The 19991-nt window shown below is 36.3% G+C and overlaps 2 protein-coding genes across 3 annotated transcripts in view; one reads left to right on the forward strand and one right to left on the reverse strand.

Moving 5' to 3' along the window:
* LOC125233768 (beta-ureidopropionase-like) overlaps positions 1 to 19991 on the reverse strand; it is a 494359-nt gene that overhangs the window by 442619 nt on the left and 31749 nt on the right. The gene's annotated exons all lie outside the window — the stretch shown is intronic.
* Positions 10602 to 19991, forward strand: part of LOC125233765 (phosphatidylinositol 5-phosphate 4-kinase type-2 alpha) — a 29364-nt gene continuing 19974 nt past the window's right edge. Inside the window, exons 1-4 of one of the 2 annotated variants that reach the window (XM_048139855.1) lie at positions 10602 to 10899; positions 12618 to 12715; positions 13448 to 13558; positions 14885 to 15046. In XM_048139855.1, coding sequence (XP_047995812.1) covers positions 10771 to 10899; positions 12618 to 12715; positions 13448 to 13558; positions 14885 to 15046 — 500 coding nt within the window. In that variant the 5' untranslated portion in view covers positions 10602 to 10770. The remainder of the gene's footprint in view (positions 10900 to 12617; positions 12716 to 13447; positions 13559 to 14884; positions 15047 to 19991) is intronic. The other variant, XM_048139857.1, reaches the window with a different exon arrangement.

Below are 19991 nucleotides of genomic sequence, written 5' to 3' on the forward strand. Positions count from 1 at the left end.
CGAGCATGACCAATTCGCAATCTACATATAGTTGTAATAAATCTCCTTTCTATATATTTTCTTTGATATTCAAACCACGACTTGGTGCTGGGAGCCTGGACTATTTCGGCTAGCCATTTGCCTTTAACTTCTTTGGATTTAGACCACGAGTTATTCCAACGTCTAATCATAAGTTCTCTAACAAAAGGAACTAAATCGGTATAAGGTACTTTTAAATTACAAACTTGAATATTTTCAGAAGATTTGGCTAGCGTGTCTACAAGCTCGTTACCAAAAATTCCTGAATGTCCAGGAACCCAGCAAAATTCAACAATTATATTTCTATCTATTAAAGAACTTAAACAGCTTCTTAACTTATAAATTAAATAGTTAACAGTTGCACTTAGACATTTATTTTTAAGAGCTTGTAAAGCGCTCATGGAATCAGATAGAATTAAAAATTTGGTTTTATTTAAATAATTATCGTTAATATGCTCTAAAGCGTAAATTATGCCTAATACTTCAGCCGAAAATACAGAAAAGTAACTACTACATTCAAACACTTTTCCTAAGTTCAAAAAAGAATCATAAAACGCAAAACTGGTCCTATCTTTAGTCTTTGATCCATCTGTATATAGTTTAATAAAATCAGTCTTCATATCAAGAAACTCCAAGAAGTCATATTTTGATTCAAATTTGATGAGTTCAACAACCACGTCTCGCATGCTATCATAGTATTCATGTTCAAAACAGGGAAGCAAATGCGACCAATACACTATATCTTGGAATTCAAAATTTAAATACGTTATAACTCCACTTATGGAAGAAGAATTAGTAAGCGGTACTAAATTATAATTTGGTATGTTGACATAGGTCAAGTATCTATAAGCTACTTCATTATCACGACTAACTAACTTAAGGCCATATTTATCAGTAATATAAGATCTACGTATAAATAGAGGCACAATGCCAGCCTCTATCTCCAGAGAATTAATTGGAGATGACATCATAGCTCCAGTAATAATTCGTAGCGCCCTATTTTGAATAATATCTAATTTCCTTAAAAGGTGGATATTCGCATCAGCAAAAAACATACAACCATAATCAAAATTACTTCTAATAGCTGCGATATATATAGTCTTAAGAACCTTAGGGTCTGCTCCCCATTTTACTCCTGTTAACGACTTCAATATATTTAAACCTAGTTCGGCTCTTTTAGAAATAGTATCAATATGAGTTTTCCACGAAAGATCATAATCAAGAAATAGGCCAACGTATTTGACAGAAGACTGAGCAGGAATAACGCTAGAATTATATAAAACTTGAGGGTAATGCAAGCCATTTTGAGAAAAGAGAATTACAGAACTTTTGGAAACATTAACTTCAAGTTTTAGTGAATTTGTTAATATGTTATGAATACTACGCAGACAGTCGTTCATAATAGATTCACCAACTTTTATATCATTACAGTTTACATATAAAACCAAATCATCTGCATAAAATAAGTGCTTAACAGAATGCGGAATTTCTTTCATAAAACAAACCAAACTTAGTATAAATGTAAGAGGAGATAATACAGAGCCTTGAGGAGTACCCTTTGTAGAAACTTTAGAACCTATTAAAGTAGATCGAATTTTTAAAGTTAGAGATCTTTTATTAAGAAAATTAAATAACCAACGTAAAATATGCCCAGGAAACCCCAATATAGATAAACTTTTAATAAGATATGCGTGATCAATGTTGTCAAATGCCCCTTTAATATCTAAAAAAACAGCTAATGTATACTGATTAGATCGAAAGTTATTCTTAACATCGCCAATTAAACAACTTAAGAGGGCATTCAACGAAAACGTCGTAATAATGTAAAATTGATAGTTTTAGTCGGCAAAATGCTACACTTTCCGTCATCTAAAAGACTTATTAAGTTCAGGATTCGATTAGGACATCTTCTTAACTTACATGTTGTGAGACTGGATTTTTAAAAACTAACTCATTTAATTAATTATGATTTTTTTTCTGGTGCATGTTTAGGAAAACCCGCGAAAAGTGCTGACTTAGTCCGTCTAATTTGTAAAATTTGGATAGTTTTGAATGCTTCAAGTGGTAAATTTGTATTATTTATATCCTGTACTACAATCTTCTGAGACTACTTCTTTGTTATAAGGCTTTAGAATAGAGTAAATGAGGATATGATGAATCCAATTTGTTTCAGAAATCACCTCAGAATAAGTGTCAATTTCTTCAAAAAGTTACGTGTTTTTGAAGTAGTTTTAATATAAAAATAATCTGCAACGCTTACTCAAACAGATTTTATGCAAAAGTTTTCTATTAATTGCAATTTAATATTTTTGACGATTTTTTAAAAATGCCTCCTTATTACCGGTTACGCGCGCTTGCGATGTCAGTACCGCGGCAGAGCTTGTAGAGGCAGGACGTATGTTAGTCCGCTCCGCACGCGGCTCGACGATCGCGAAGTTATTTTGTCATTGTGTGCGGCACCCACCGTGTCCAAAACCGCACTTGTGTGCGTGTTTGGCTGTACTGTTGCATGTATACTGCGACCGAAAACTTTGATCCTTGGGTTGACGACTTTGGTAACTAACTAATTAACTTGACTAATATTTTTAGTAAGTATTATTTATTATTGAATATCATTTTAGGTTACTGACTCGTCTCAACAAAATCTTTGACAATAGATGGTACTCAGGATCTGATGATGAAGTCAGATGGTAGTCATGAGTTCTCATCAACCAGGTCTTGAAACCATTTCGTGTTTGGGCTCGTTTGATTCACCTCAACAAGATCTTTGACAAGAGGTGATGGTACCCAGGATCTGATGATGAAGCCGGAAGGTAGTCATGAGTTCTCATCAACCAGGTCTTGAAACCATTTCGTGTTTGGGCTCGTTTGATTTGCCTCAACAAGATCTTTGACAAGGGGTGATGGTACCCAGGATCTGATGATGAAGCCGGAAGGTTGTCATTAGTTCTCATCAACCAGGTCTTGAAACCATTTCGTGTTTGGGCTCGTTTGGTTCGTCTCAACAAGATCTTTGACAAGAGATGGTACCCAGGATCTGATGATGAAGCTGGAAGGTAGTCAAGAGAATTCATCAACCAGGTCTTGAAACCACTCCGTGTTTGGGCTCGTTTGGTTCGTCTCAACAAGATCTTTGACAAGAGGTGATGGTACCCAGGATCTGATGATGAAGCCGGAAGATGGTCATGAGTTCTCATCAACCAGGTCTTGAAACCATTTCGTGTTTGGGCTCGTTTGGTTCGTCTCAACAAGATCTTTGACAAGAGATGGTACCCAGGATCTGATGGTGAAGCCGGAAGGTAGTCAAGAGTATTCAACAACCAGGTCTTGAAACTCTTCTGTGTTTGGGCTCGTTTGATTCGTCTCAACAAGATCTTTGACAAGAGATGGTACCCAGGATCTGATGATGAAGCTGGAAGGTAGTCAAGAGTATTCCACGACCAGGTCTTGAAAACACTTCGTGTTTGGGTTCGTTTGATTCGTCTCAACAAGATCTTTGACAAGAGATGGTAATCACTCTTTCATACTCTGGCGCATCCACTGTCTCAGTGTGTCAACAGTCAACTAAAGCAGGTAGGCGTAGCGTAGAGTTGTATTTCCTTACAAAAAACTAATACATAGATGTGGACCTTTCTGTGCTCCATGCAATTAAAACAACATAATATTTAAAAACCGGCCGAGAGCGTGTCGGGTCACGCTCAGTGCCTACACTGAGCGTGGCCCGACACGCTCTCGGCCGGTTTTTAGAGCCGCGTTGGTAAATAGCCGCTCGGCTCTTCCGTAGTTTTCCATATTTTTCAAAAACTACAGAACCTATCAAGTTCAAAACAGTTTTCCTAGAAAGTTTATAAAGTTTTGTGATTTTTAAATATTTTTTAAATATATGGTTAAAAAGTTAGAGGGGGGGGGACACCCTTTTTTTCCTTTAGGAGCGATTATTCCCGAAAATATTAATATTATCAAAAAACGATTTCAGTAATTTAGTAAGGCGGCGGAATTGAAAAAAGTCGTCTAGTTTTGAAGTTGATGTGACTGGAGAGTATACTGCCGACAAGTGGTATCGTTGTGATCGGTAGACTTTACTGAGTACGAAATAATGACTTGTCGCATTCTCAGACTGTGGGGGGGTTAACTATGACGTCACAAAGATCGCGGTCCCGGGTTTCAATTTTTTGCCAATTTGTCTAAAACCCCTTATCCAATTTTGAAAAATGAGGTGTCGATTGAAAGCGTATAACATGCTGATTAAGATTTCTTATATGTGAAAAGTATAGTTTTGTTAGTTATTTTTTAATTAACAATAATGCAAAAAATACTTTTTTTTACTCTCTTTTTTGATTTTTGTGACTCAAAAAGGCAATGAAAACGGCCACTTAGCTAAAAAATATGTTATATAAATCATTTAACTACATTATTAAGCTATCTGTTGCTTTTTAAATTTCTACGATCGGATAATAAATAAGCAAACTACAACCACATACCTGTAGGCGGGGAGTACCGCTTGACACGCGTTCCCATACATTCGGCGTCTATCAAATTACACCTCGCGCAAAATTCGTTTCAAGCAGATATACCTCTAATCTTATTCATCGTAACCTATCAATATTGGTATCATGTGAAAGTACAATTAAAGTACTTTAAGAAACAATCTCAATCATTTTCTTAAAATCAATAATCGCCAGTCTGCGGTGGTTACAAAGGAAAAAAGTGGGTATGCAATTTGACTGGTTTCCTAGGTTTGATACCCTAGACGAGTTTAAAGGGGAGGTAAAGGTGACATATGGGTTGTTCTCTGGCCTAAAAGCTATACAGAGGGTCAGGGGAGAAAAAAACTAGGGTTTAAGTTTAGTTTTAAGTTATTTTTTCTTTTATTTGTTGATTTTATTGTGTTAAATTTTTTTGTAATTTTATCAAGGATACACGTTGGTTTCTTTTGCTGAAAATTCCCTTTTTTATGAGAAATGTTATAAATTTCATGGCATTTTCCGATAGAGACTAAAATTAACTTTCAAATAAGGCCACATAGTCATACTGATACATAGTCATACCCTTAATATTATATAAGTAAAAGTATGACTATGTGGCCTACTGATACATAGCCATACCCTTAATATTATATAAGTAAAAGTATGACTATTTGGCCTTATTTGAAAGTTAATTTTAGTCTCTATCGGAAAATGCCATAAAATTCATAACATTTCTCACAAAAAAGGGAACTTTTAGCAAAAGAAACCAACGTGTATCCTTGATAAAATTACAAAAAAATTAAACACAATAAAATCAACAAATAAAGGAAAAAATAACTTAAAACTAAACTCAAACCCTAGTTTTTTTCTCCCCTGACCCTCTGTGTAGCTTTTAGGCCAGAGAAAAACCCATATGTCACCTTTACCTCCTTTTTTAAACTCGTCTAGGGTATCAAACCTAGGAAACCAGTCAAATTGCATACCCACTTTTTTCCTTTGTAACCACCGCAGACTGGCGATTACTGATTTTAAGAAAATGATTGACATTGTTTCTTAAAGTACTTTAATTGTCCTTTCAAATGATACCAATATTGATAGGTTACGATGAATAAGATTAGAGGTATATCTGCTTGAAACGAATTTTGCGCGAGGTGTAATTTGATAGACGCCGAATGTATGGGAACGCGTGTCAAGCGGTACTCCCCGCCTACAGGTATGTGGTTGTAGTTTGCTTATTTATTATCCGATCGTAGAAATTTAAAAAGCAACAGATAGCTTAATAATGTAGTTAAATGATTTATATAACATATTTTTTAGCTAAGTGGCCGTTTTCATTGCCTTTTTGAGTCACAAAAATCAAAAAAGAGAGTAAAAAAAAAAGTATTTTTTGCATTATTGTTAATTAAAAAATAACTAACAAAACTATACTTTTCACATATAAGAAATCTTAATCAGCATGTTATACGCTTTCAATTGACACCTCATTTTTCAAAATTGGATAAGGGGTTCTAGACAAAATTGGCAAAAAAATGAAACCCGGGACCGCGATCTTTGTGACGTCATAGTTAACCCCCCCACAGTCTGAAAATGCGACAAGTCATTATTTCGTACTCAGTAAAGTCTACCGATCACAACGATACCACTTGTCAGCAGTATACTCTCCAGTCACATCAACTTTTTCCGAGACCCTCTCGCCGCTCTACTAATTCATTTTTAAATACCTATCCAACAATAAATCATACGTTAGGGTTGAAATGAAAAAAAAATCATTCCCTACTTTACGTGTAGGGGGGGTACCCTAATAAAACATTTTTTCCACTTTTTATTTTTGCACTTTGTCGGCGTGACTGATATACCTACATATTGGTACTAAATTTCAGCTCTCTAGTTCTAACGGTCACTGAGATTATCCGCGGACGGACGGACGGACGGAGAGATAGACAGACAGACATGGCGAAACTATAAGGGTTCCTAGTTGACTACGAAACCCTAAAAACACATTTTAAATATAAAAAAAACTACTTAAAATTAAAGAAAACCGATCTTAGTTCCATTATATATATGTACCTAGAAAACATCATCATCTTCCTTGCGTTATCCCGGCATTTTCCACGGCTCATGGGAGCCTGCGGTCCACTTTGACAACTAATCCCAAGATTTGGCGTAGGCACTAGTTTTTACGAAAGCGACTGCCATCTGACCTTTCAACCCAAAGGGTAAACTAGACCTTATTGGAATAAGTCCGGTTTCCTCACGTTGTTTTCCTTCACCGAAAAGAACCTAGAAAACATTTCATATACAAAATGAAATAAAACTAAGAAAACGGATTATATTCATTATACGCGATATAATCTGATTCCATAAATTTATTTCATGAGTAACTATCGCGGTGACAGAAGACAATATTATATACACAATTTATTATATTATAAAAGTTTTTTAATTTATTTCTTCCAAGGCTACACACGTTTTAATAAAAAAAACTGTGATAAGTTTAATAATTAAACTAAAAGGTCAAGTATTTATGCACGAAATCATGTATGCAAATATGTAATATATATGGTGGTGTTTTTACGCAAGTATCAATAATGGTTAGTCCGCAACGTTACTGACGGCGTGGCGGTACCGACCATGAATGCTATCCCTTTCGCTCTAGCCGCACGTAAGGTTGGTTCGAAGAGGATCGCACGCTATGTCTGTACCGCAGGCTACAATCGTTATGCTTCTGGTTATAGTGTGCGCCTGCACACAGGCGCACGCCAGCGCCGCCGGCGTCGAAATTTGAGCAAGCAGATTTTTTGAAAGCGCTCTTAAGTTATCTATTGTACTTTTACCTTTCCGAAAACCGTATTGAGTACTTGGAATAAGTTTGCTGTTTTCCGTAAACCACTCTAGTCTATTTTTTAACATTGTTTCAAAAACTTTCGCGAAACAGGATGTTAAGGAAATAGGTCTATATGACTCAACGCAATTAGGATCCTTATAAGGTTTGAGAATTGGAACAACGTGTTGTGTTTTCCAAGTTGGAGGAATACAATTATTTTGCCATAAATCATTCAATATTTGCAATAACACTTCTTTGGCGTGATTAGGTAAGTTTTTGATGACACTGTAAGAAATGAAATCAGGCCCAGGTGATGTATCTTTTTTATTTTCTAGTGCAGCTAAAAACTCATTAAAAGAAAAGTTGTTAACCATCCATTGAGCCTCCGGGAGGCCACAATTCTCAAAGTACTCATTAAGGTCACCATTTGATATATGATTATCGTCTGAAGCAATCCTGTCTAAAAACAGTGTCGAATTATCTGGATTTTGAAACAGATTTGAAGATGATGAAACTAAATTAAGTTTTGCATGCTTGAATCGGCGTATGTGATCCCAAATAATTTTACTCGATGTCATGCGATTAAAGGAAGAACAAAGATTAGACCAACACTCTCGTTTAATTTCAAATAGTTTTCTTTTCTTAAAGGCATCTAATTTTTTATATAAAATGTAGTTTTCTACAGATGGATATTTTTTGTATGATTGTAAGGCTATTTTGGCTCGTAAAACTACACATTCACATTCTTCATTCCACCAAGGAGTAGCTTTTAAATTTTTATTAAACTGGTAACATTTTTTAGAAAACGTCATTAATATGTCATGTAAAATACTCAAATACTTCGTATAATTTTCTAGAGGGTTATCTACAAACTGAAAAGCTTCATATTCAACATCACATAACTTTTTAAACTTGGCCCAGTCAATCTTTTTGAAATTTACATTAGCTAGTGAATTATCTTGGCGAAGATTAATACCCGGACTCTTAGATATTGGAGTAGGCGAGTCAAAAACTACACCAATGAGCAGAGGGAAGTGATTACTACTAAGAAGATCATCAAGAACAGATACCGAACAACTAGAGCTAAGAGCTCGGGATGCGAATACTAAATCCAAAACATTACCTTGTTGGCCAAACGGAGCAAAAGTCGTGATCGTGCCGTCATTTAAACAAACAAAATCAGAATTTTCTATAAAAGCATGAAGAGCCTTACCTCTTCCATCATTTTTTACTCTTGAACTCCAGGAGGAGTGATGTGCGTTGAAGTCACCTATTATGAGACGGTTATTGCTTACAAATTTTGAACACGAATCTTTTAATAAATCTATACTAAACTTACCATTTGGAGGTGGAGGTGCATATACACACAACAAATCTAGAAAAAAATTATTAATGTCAACAGTAATTAGAATATTTTGGAAATGGTACTGTGATGAAGTGTTGACAACACTAAACCTGAGTTTGGAACGGATAGCAATTGCAACGCCACTGTGGGGATGGTTAGAGTCTCTTCTAATGACAGTAAACCCAGGCAATTTTATAACTTTGCTAGGTGACAGCCAAGTTTCATTAATTAGTATGATGTCAACACTCTCATCACAGTTATCTAAAAAATGTATTAACTGACCTAATTTAGGAAATAGACTTCTGGAGTTCCAATGAAGTATTTTTAATTCTTTAAAACCTAACCTATCCATAATTTAAGTTGTGAAACTTGTTAAAAGCTGTTCTTTTACCATTTGGGAGGTTATAGGAATAGGACCAGAGGAAGTATTATTGATTTCTTTTTTCTTCAATAACTCTACAATTGTTTTGGTAATTGCATTAAGAACAATATCAGAGTTCAGGATATCAGCAATCACAGCACGTCCTTGAGGAGTCTTAGCAGGTGGTTTTTGCATCTTACTATTTGAGGTATTATTGGTATTGTTTTTAGGTGTAACAGCTACTGCAGCTGCCGTAGCATAAGAGAATTTGCCACTGATCTTGTTCTTAATTTGAACAATTTTTTCCGCCTTTACCGTACAAGAATATGAAACTGCCGAATGGGGTCCACTACAGTTTGAGCACTTGAAGTCAGAAGGTGTGGGACATTCCTTGTAAAAATGTCCTGCCGAACAAATGGAACAAACTTGTGAACTTTTGCAAGCTCCACTACCGTGATTAAATTTGTAGCATCTGAAGCACTGCAGCAGTGGCCTGATGTACTCCTGTACAGGCATCCAGATGTGATCATAGATGACGTGGTCGGGTCTAGTTGCAGCCATAAATGTCACCAGAACAGTCGGAAGCGGTTTATATTGACCATTTTCTTGTTTTTTGGCAAATCGCTTCACACCGAGAACCATGCAGTCTGCTTTTAGTTCGTCAAGTAATGTCTCCTCACTGAGATCAACGGGAGCACGAATTATTCCTTGGCATTCAATACTATCGTAGGGGATTGTTGCCTTCCAGTTGTTGGCTTGTAATAGAGCATTGTTCAATAAAAATGCATTAGCATCTTTGGCACAACCAAAATAAACTTTTACATAAAAGTTACCCGCTGCTTTAACATACTGAACTCCAGTGACTTCTTTTAGTATCCTATTAACTTTGAGGATGTCCATGGGAATTTTATGCGTGGCCTCATTGGCATCGGACTGTAATAGAATGGCATATTCCTTTTTGGTCAGGTCTTCGTATATAGGATTGTGATCTTTGAAAAGACCACGCCTGCTTCGTATGTGGGTCATTTTTTGTTTACGTGATGTGCACGTATCATCAGAATCCGGTGTTTCTCTGTTTTTCTTTCTTTTTGAAGAAACTTTGGCGGTGTCTGTTTCCATGGGGGAGGGGCCGCCGCCCGCACCCCCGTTTCCCGGGCTCATCAAAGGTTTATTTCAAGAATTTCAATTTGTAGTTAGTTTTAATGAAAAAGATGACAAAATTATGTAGGTTTTGCTAGTAAAAAAGGACTTAAAACCCAATTAATGAAAAATTTTCAAAAAAGCCGCCTTGCTGTTTCGGATTCCCGCCCTTTTTTTTCTAACTTTCGTTCAGAATTTCCCATAACCACAAAATGATGCGAGAATGTGCGAGAAGAGAAATTTTATTTTTGTGTACTAGTTTCTACATGGTTTCTACTATACTAGCATGTGTTATATTACTAGAATGTTAAAAATAATCAATATTTATAATCAAAATAAAGACACTGACTATTGTCACTGGCGAGCGGTACTTTATTTTGAGCACCTATGTATTTAACTTTGTCTATGATTACTTTTTTTATCCACCCGCCGTCGTCCTTCTGTCAAAAAGCCGTTTGCTCTTTATTGATGGGTGTCGTATTTCTGTAATTAATTTCCAAATTAATCAACTTCATTCATATTTCGACATCCTTCCCGTCAATTGAAAATGGTTTAGCCAGGGCCGTGTCAAAATAAGCTCAAGTATCTGACTGTATTTAGTGTAAACAAATCCAAAATGTCCGTTCCAAGCACTGGTTTGAGCAAGTTGAAAAAGAAACACATTCGGGTGAAACATCAAAAAGTCAAATTGTTTCGTGCTAATGAGCCCCTTCTGTCTGTGTTTATGTGGGGTGTTAACCACACGGTGAGTACCTGAGAGGATATTATGAAATTAATTGGAATACGGTAATGTACGCCTAATAGGATTTGTGGCGATTATGTAGAGGCATCTCGTCTCGCAACAGCATTATGTCATTTCCTTCGGTACCGGATTGTTGTGGTTCCGAACTGTTTACTAATCGCATGGATGGCTGGCACTTGGCTGGGTGATTGCTAACTGGTGCTGTCACCTGGTACTTGATCAATATCCCGTTTTTGACACCGTGTTATCGTCGTGATTAGGGATCTATAAATAGAGATAACATGAGTTATGACCGGCGACAGGGTCATTTTGGAGTTGCCAAAGTTTAATTGGCTATTCAGCACTTTGCCATTAACCACTTGTATTAAAATGACTTCAATGGGAATATTTAGATATCACCAATAGGCTACTTGACCCTTTTTCAAAGTATGTCTTATATTATTAATTACTGTCTAATTAAACAAAAAAAAATATTACCATATTTTATTACGACTTAAAAACCCACAAAAAAATAATTTAAAGTTTACTTTTACGTGATCAGGCAGAAACAACATCAGCCATATTAATCTATAGAATATCTATGACATGACGTCAGTATATTTAGAAAAAAATATTTCACATTGTCACACCCGTCAACCACTATGAATTTTAATACAATAGAGGTTGCTTCTATGGAGATCAGATTACTACCTCTAATTTCCATAGTTGATCTGAATTATGTGACGTCACTCCATTGGCCAACACCGTTTTCGGAGTCCATAATTAAAAAAAAAACATACACATATTTAATTAAAAATACGCAGTCATCACGCACTTTTAATGCCCGCAATCTATAAATATTGATTTCTTAAGTCAAATACTACAGAAAACAATAACTTGATATAATTGAAACTTGTAATAATTGTATGCTAAATTAAATAAAATGTACTACATATATTCACAATAAAACAATAATCAATAATATATGTCACCGCTGGGAAGCCTTTCTGGCGGGTGCTATCTATTTCACTATGTAACAGTTCAGTTTTCACTTTCTTGTCGATCAGAAAAAATTGGTGGATCTAACATTGTCGTGACAGATTGTTGCCATACTAGTGGGTGGTCATAGATTATGACTGGTTTCTGACATAGTGAGCCATTTTTTGTCTGGTAGTGAATGTGTTGAGATTTTAAAGAAATATTTACATGTACACCACAAATGTTAGGGTACAAAAAAGCATCTGTATTCTGTAATTATCAAATAAGATTCCAATTAAACATCATATAAGAATTTATAACGATTTGATAGTATTACAAGCCTTCCAAGTATCAGAATATTTGATACTTCAACTTCGCTTTTCAGGTTGATTCAGGCTACTAAAATATATTGTAAACCTTCCGATTGTCTCGATATACAGCAGCAAACTATCGAACATTGGCTTGCGCGGCTGTCGCGCTATATTGAGACAGGGCTTTACAAATACTTTTTTAAAGTTGACTTGACAATAAAATAAGTAGTAGAGTATTTGATACTTCATCTTCACTTTCCAGGTTGATTCAGGGTACTAAAATATATTGTAAGTGTTCAGATCGTCTCGATATACAGCAGCAAACTATCCAACATTGGCTTGCGCGGCAGTCGTGCTATATCGAGACACGGCTTTACAAATACTTTTTTTAAAGTTGACTTGACAATAAAATTGACTGAAATGCTCAGATTGAAATAGATGAATTGTTTTCAGATAAATGAACTGAGCCATGTGTCCATACCAGTTATGCTGCTGCCGGATGACTTCAGAGCTTACTCCAAGCTCAAAGTCGACAACCATTTGTTTAACAAGTAAGTATAGTAAAGCGTAGTGATCTCTGTAATCAATGGGATGACCAAGTACTGATTTATATCAACATAATTTCCATTCATAATAAAATTATGGGGAGTACTTAAGTACTGTTCTGGTTGTTCTGGAGAACAACTGGGAAGACAACATCAAAAAGATGAAATTGACAAGGCCGAATTGCCATTATTGGCCACAACTTAAGCATGGAGATGTTGTGGATAAATGTTCAGCAATTGTTGCGAATAAGTTAAGAAGTGTTTTAGAATAAATTAACTGAGTATTTTATCGATATATCAACTGACATTCATGGCTACAGCCTAATATCTTTTGTGCATTACAATTTGGTTGGGATTAAAGGATTTTTTTAAACTTTCAATAGTGAACTTTAACAAATATAAATTCCCGTAGTTACTGTCCATCTCCCTCAGTCCACACGCGCTTACACGCATATTACTTTTCCCTATACAGAAGACTACTTTGATTTATACGTGCATATAGACCGCTAGTCTGAACATAACATGACATGACGGTATAATCAAAAATTATGTGTAGGCTTAGGACTTTTTATAGCAAGCATACCATGGTTCTAAAATCTTTACGGTTTGCTACAAAAAGTCTTCTAAGCCTAATTATGTGTCCTATAGTCTTTTCCATATGGTACTACGGTTGCTTAGGTACAAATGGTACAATTTCTTATGTCCTTGCACCTAATTGACATAATCATTTTTTACCAGGGAAAACATGCCATCTCACTTCAAAGTGAAGGAATACTGCCCGCTGGTGTTCAGGAACCTTCGGGAAAGGTTCGGTATCGATGACTTAGACTACAAAGAATCCCTCACGAGGTAAGTCTAGGTTTAGACTTTTACCCCGCTAGTAATGGACTTGTGGAGAGAAGTAAGCGGACACTCAAAGATAATGTACATAAATGTATCAATAAAATATTTTGGTATATTTTAAAGTAAGAACTAGCAAGTTTTCAGTAATGGTAAAATTTTCTAAAAACTCTTTAATATAATTATAGGAGATCTGTCTTACATCCGATATCGAATCCGATAATGTGAATACTGCCTTGACAATAGCGTGTAGATATTTGTGAGAGCCTTGTCCTCTCCGATATATCTGATCACCATTGTTTCAGTAGCTAATATAAATATGGCCCTATAAATATATTTATAACTTTGGCGTAAAGATGTTTGTAAACATAACCGTACATCACTTTTAAGAGACCACGTAGAAGACATTATTAAAAAGTCGCGTGTTGTATGAGCAGTATGAGTGAGTCATTTCACTGGCAGACAAAACACAGTCTATCTAAAGTTGATATATATTTTTAGATAGCCTTCTAAATTACATTGGCTTTTGACATGCGTCCAAAACCCTTCGCGATCAAGTACCTGTCTTATCGATGTTTTAATTTGGCTTGATGAATCTTGGGCGTCCGCTTAATTCGCTTATAATAATATAAGTATGTTAGGTGTGCGTTTTGTTGCAACTAAATATACATGAACTACGTATAAATTAAAATAAAATGGCAGACACCTCATAGAGTTAACTAATTTTATTGTAGCAAAGTGTGGATGTAAATAAACCGTCACATATTTTATAAAAAAAGTCGATTGATGACGGTTGCCAAATCGTTACAGTGTTTTCAATTATTTAAGGCACTGGTCCCACTGCGAGCTAGTAAGCTGTCGCCTATAAAAACGAACAAAAGATCAGCATTCCTGTGCAAATAACAGAGACACGGCGATGTTTATAGTTACTCGCCCAGCGGTGAGCTATCAAAATCGCCGTGTCTCTTTTATTTGCACGGGGGTGCTTATCTTTTGTTCGTTTCTAAATAGCCGATAGCTCATAGCTTAGGTACTAGCTCGCGGTGGGACCAGTGCCTATCGGGCCTTATAAATACATTTTGAATATTAGTTTAAACTGTTTAAAGTTGGTTTCCGATTTGTATTTTCAACAGAATTTTAAATTAGTTTTCAACAAAACGCACAAGACGTATTTCGTCACGCTTAACTTATGTCCAGTTACATTTGGAGCTTCAATTGTCAACCTTCCTATTTGAGAGATTGATTACATTTGAACCATATGTAAACTGTGCAAAGCGAATTTCCAGCTCTGTAATTTTTATTTAAATTTACCCCCATCCCACCCCGCTCCCATAGGTTTAGAAAACCAGATTCGTACCTCCGCCCGCGGCAAAGGAAGGTTATAAACAAGCTTCGAAGATCCGCCACCGCCCCCACAGCTGTCGGCGATTGTGAGCAGAATCTATTCCACGACGCCACAGCTTTCATGAAACGGGGCCTGACGATTAAACGACTGAGGTCAGCGGACTGATGCTGTACGATTTTCTTTTTTCATTTTTAATTTAACAGTATTGTAGTGTGCTGTACTGACACGTCATTAGTTACACGGTGTTTGGTTGCGTTGTGCCGGTTGTCTTAGTGTCAATGTTTCACTCATCATATTTGACAATCACAATGTGTTCGTAAATATAGCGCGACGAGGGCGCCAAACGCATATAATACCTCGAGGGCGTTTATCTACAATCAACTACCTTTGTGCCGACGTAGTAATAAATGGACGTAGTTTAGTTACGCAGAAACGTTCCAATCCATCTGAAATTGTCATTGAAATGAAAGACTTTTGTTTTTCATACAAGGTCTAAAACTTAATGACAATTTCGTGTGGACTGGAACGTTTCTGCGTAACTACGTCCGTATAAAAGTGCCCGTCTGTAGTGTCTAACAAGTTTTAATATATTTTACTTGATTTTTTTTTAATAGTGAATTGTCATTGTCCAATATCAATACACATGTTAGCTGTAAAGAATAATTTATTTTTAATTATTCATATTACCTTACAATGCGTATATGAACGACAAATAAAGCTACGCCGCCTCTAACCCTACGCTTCAGCCTCGAGAAGGTTTCAGTCACCCCTCAGTTGGAGGAGGGTATCCACTATGGGAACGGCAAGAAACAGGCTGCTAGAATAGTCCTAGCAACAAGCAATCACGGAATGCATTAAAATTATGTACGGTCTTGCTCACATCTCGTGAATCATCAATTGGGTGAGGTCCCATAAACGCTGAAGTACTTTTTTGCAACGCCTTATTGACTTTGATTGAAAAAGGCACATATTTTAGACGTAAAAATAATCTTTCAAAATAATGTAACGATATCGTTTGAATACCGTACGAGTTACACCTACATATAACGTAAAACAACAAAAACAGTAATTGGCAATGACCGTTTCGACCGTGACTTGTCGTTAGTCCAATTCGGACTTTATGTTCCTAGCGCTTGCCTTGCGTAGGTCAGTTTCTCGTCACTAATTCGTTTATGGGTTCTTTTCAAATTAGCCCAATAAATATTCAAAATTATCTCGTATTTTCCACATTTAGGTGACGAACCAGTTCGATTCCTTGTAAAAATATCAGACTTTACTATCCTGCCGGCCTAACTGAAATGACAATCGTTGACGCTTAACGCTATCGAAACGCAGGCTGGATCTGTCGCGCCAATACGGTAGAGCGATAGAGATAGCTAGCTACTGTAACGATATCATCGTCAGCGTTTGTGCATTTGGCTAGGTGCCGGGTTATAAAATAAATAATCGTTGTAGTATTAGATCAGTAGAGTCTACAAGTACGTATGTCTAAAATACCAAACAATAATCTTAAACAACGTCACTTACCTAACCAGTACTATATAAAATAAATAAAAACACGTTTTAGAATGATAAACGAAGGCAAAAAGTAATATTAAAATATCCTTATTGAAGAAATCGAATATCAAACTTTTACTGGTCTGCATGAGCATTCAACCTGCAAGCAATCAGAATTCTGCTACGACATAATACCACTTAATAACCATAAACGTGAATTCTGTGCACATTGCAATCCTAATAATACTACGTCAAACATGTCGCCAAATGAGTCATTCCATTTAATCTGTGTTAATAATATATTATTTTAGGTTTTTGTTAAACAAGTATGACGAGTACAGGTACCATACATACAGGGTGCCCGGTAATTAATGGACAACCTTTTAACCACCAAGAGGGCACCTTATACTGGTCCAGAAAATCGACTTTAAGGTTTAGTAAAAGTCGCCTGGTTTTCGAGATTTTCACACTTTTTGAAATTAGTAGGTAAATTAGGTAGTATTACCTTAGACCTTAATGTCGATTTTCTGGACCAGTATAGGTGGTTAAAAGGTTGTCCATTAATTACCGGGCACCCGGTATACAGGTTCGATATTGTTTCCTATTAGGATAGAGGATATGTTTTGATATCGTTGACATAAAATAAGGAAAGCAGATACTTAATACTAAAATTAAACGTATAATTGGGTAAATGCTGAAAATGTATTAGGTACAGTTAATAGGTAGGTACATTACGATACAAGTGCGGAAAAGCGGAAGTTCGAAATGAGTGGCGATTAATTAAAACACGAACGAGTGTTATAAATCGACGCGAGTTACAAATTTCCTCTTCGCATGTGTATAGCACTTTTTCGTGATTGACACCCTCTTACGATTTGTTACCAAGATGTGGTGTTACCAAATAGGTTAAAGGGATGTATATAATGATCCACACGCATATATAGGTTTAGATTTGGCACTTTGTATCGGCACAACGTATCTCAAACAGCCCTAAAATCAGTATCATTCGTCTAACCGCTTGACAAATCACCTGAAGACGTGAATTTTTCTACGAGTTTTTTGAAGTGTGGAAGTGTCCCAATCCTGTCCTGTCCTGCAGCGTTAAACCATCATCTATCATTGGTGGAACAGGTGTATGCGAGTATACATCATGAGTTTGAATAACCGACAGATTTTAACCGAGGTAACCGCCTATGTAGAATTCAACGGAATCGTCTACTGTTGGCAGCATATATTGTTGTAATACTTCGGAAAATTCGGTACCTACGTGAATTTTCGAAATATTTGAAGGAGCAAAACTTTAACAAAACTTCCTAAGTGCACATTTTAGAGTACTTACAGCCAAGAACATATGAATATCCTTGTAATGTATTAGAAATCTCGGATTCAGGTATAAAATAAAATTTAACACTGATTTGAAAATAATAATCTTGGTTTTATTTTAAATTTATGTCAGCTCTAAGGTTTTGTTCAAGTTATGCTCCCATAGTTCCGATCACTGATATAATAACCTCGATATCGTTATGTAGGTTCCTAAATTTCTTGATATTCGAAAGACAATGAGGATGTAGGTAATAGTACTAATACCTACATGTTCATGTCAGCAGATCAAGGAATGCCCCATACCATGTTTAATTAGGAGGGATCTAATATAAACCGTCCGTTACTTTGAGTCACTGCGGGTGTCATTATATTTTTCATACATTTACATTGAAATAAAATTATGAAAACGGATTATACAGGTGACCCCCCCGGGTGGTCTTGCGTACATTTCTTTTATGTGAAAAATCCGTTAAAATTTGTCGGTTATGTCAGCATCACGAAGTATATGTCACTGTTCTTACCATCCCATATCCATGATCTCTACTTTGTTCTTTAACCTCCATTTGTTTGTTACGCCCCCATACGATTTTGATATGTTTGTACAGATTGACGCTGATTACGACCACGACACGGTGTATATGATTTTATTAAAATATTTTTTATATTTAAAAAATTGTTCGATTGCCAAATCTGATGCCCTAATTTTCGAGTAATCGTAAATGAGAGTTGGATTGGGTAATTCGGGTAGTATACTCTGGCATATCTAACTTGTCAGTAGAAAAGGCGGCAAATTTAAAGGAAAATTAGGCACAAGGTGTCTGTCTTTCTATACAACTCTCGCTTTTTTCGAGTGACAAGTTGGTTTTTAGTATAGATTTGGTAATCGAACTGTTGTTTTAGTATCTGTAGGTTTCGTACGGGAGCGCCGCGATCTTTTTCTATCTGTATTTAGGCACTGGTCCCACCGCGAGCTCGTAAACTATGAGCTATTGGCTATAAAAACGAACAAAAGATAATCACTCTCGTGCAAATAAAAGAGACACGGCGATATTGATAGCTCACCGCTGGGCGAGTAGCTATAAACATCGCCGTGTCTCTTTTATTTACACGGGAGTGCTTATCTTTTGTTCGTTTTTATAGCCAAAGATAGCTCATAGCTTACTAGCTCGCGGTGGAACCAGTGCCTTATTATGGAAGTACAGATAGTCTATATCGCGGGTATTCTCAGGGACCCGGTATTATTAAATGGCTTGTGCCTATATATCCGGGTAGTTTTGGTGTTCTAAGTCCCAGTACTATCTCCAACAACATACCGAAAATTGGTCGCAGTTACTTGCTCTCAAGTATCTCTTCGACTTTTCCCTATAAGGCATAAGACTATCTGATGGTAGACTTGTATTAAACTAACTCTGCGGTGAATTCGGTAACACCGTGTGTTTGATCGTGTCAATTTGGTAACAAAATAAATTTATTTAATTTACTTTTCCCCTCACTAACTCGGAAATACGTGTTTTGTCCTTTAATACCAGCGGGTAAAAACGCATTTTATCCACTAGTGGGTAAAGTGATTTGACCTTGAATAAAGTCAAATTAACTGCTTTAAAATTGATAAAAGTAGGTGAATCTAGTAATAAAGATGATTTACCACCTGTGGAACTACTGGAAGCAGTGATAAAGGCATTTTTTGCGTTGTAGTTTCCTCGCTATAGTGAGGGGAAAAGTTTTGTGTTACACTCGGGTGCAAATGTATTTTACTTCTCGTGTGTTAAAAAACTCGCAAGTTCAGGATTCTATTCTCGAACCACTCGCTTCGCTCGTGGTTCAACTATAGAATCCTTTCACTTGCTCGTTTTTCAATTCCACACTCGGCGTTAAAATACAACTTGGGCAAAGTTGTATAACAAACCTTGTATAACAAATAACTATTATTAAATAACGAAATTATGACACACTCTCCGTGCTATCAAACTCGCTGCAGATTTAGTTTAGACTAACTCTATGCGTCGCTTCTTAAAAGCGATAAGACCTTATCGTGAACTCTTTTCGTTTCAAATATTTTTTTGATTAGCAATAAAAACGGTATCGTACGAGTATATCGTTTTCTGGCACGCGGCCATTACAAATTGGAACCATTTAAGCACCCTACACACCGCAATGCACTGCAAGCAATAACAGACACATTTGGCACTGAGGCACTGGTCTCACCAAAAACGAGTAAGCGAGGACCTATCGACGATAGAAAGGAACAAAAGATAGTCTCTCCCGTGTAAATAAAAG

Source organism: Leguminivora glycinivorella, chromosome 15, assembly GCF_023078275.1.
Source record: "Leguminivora glycinivorella isolate SPB_JAAS2020 chromosome 15, LegGlyc_1.1, whole genome shotgun sequence".
NCBI classification, from domain to species: domain Eukaryota; kingdom Metazoa; phylum Arthropoda; class Insecta; order Lepidoptera; family Tortricidae; genus Leguminivora; species Leguminivora glycinivorella.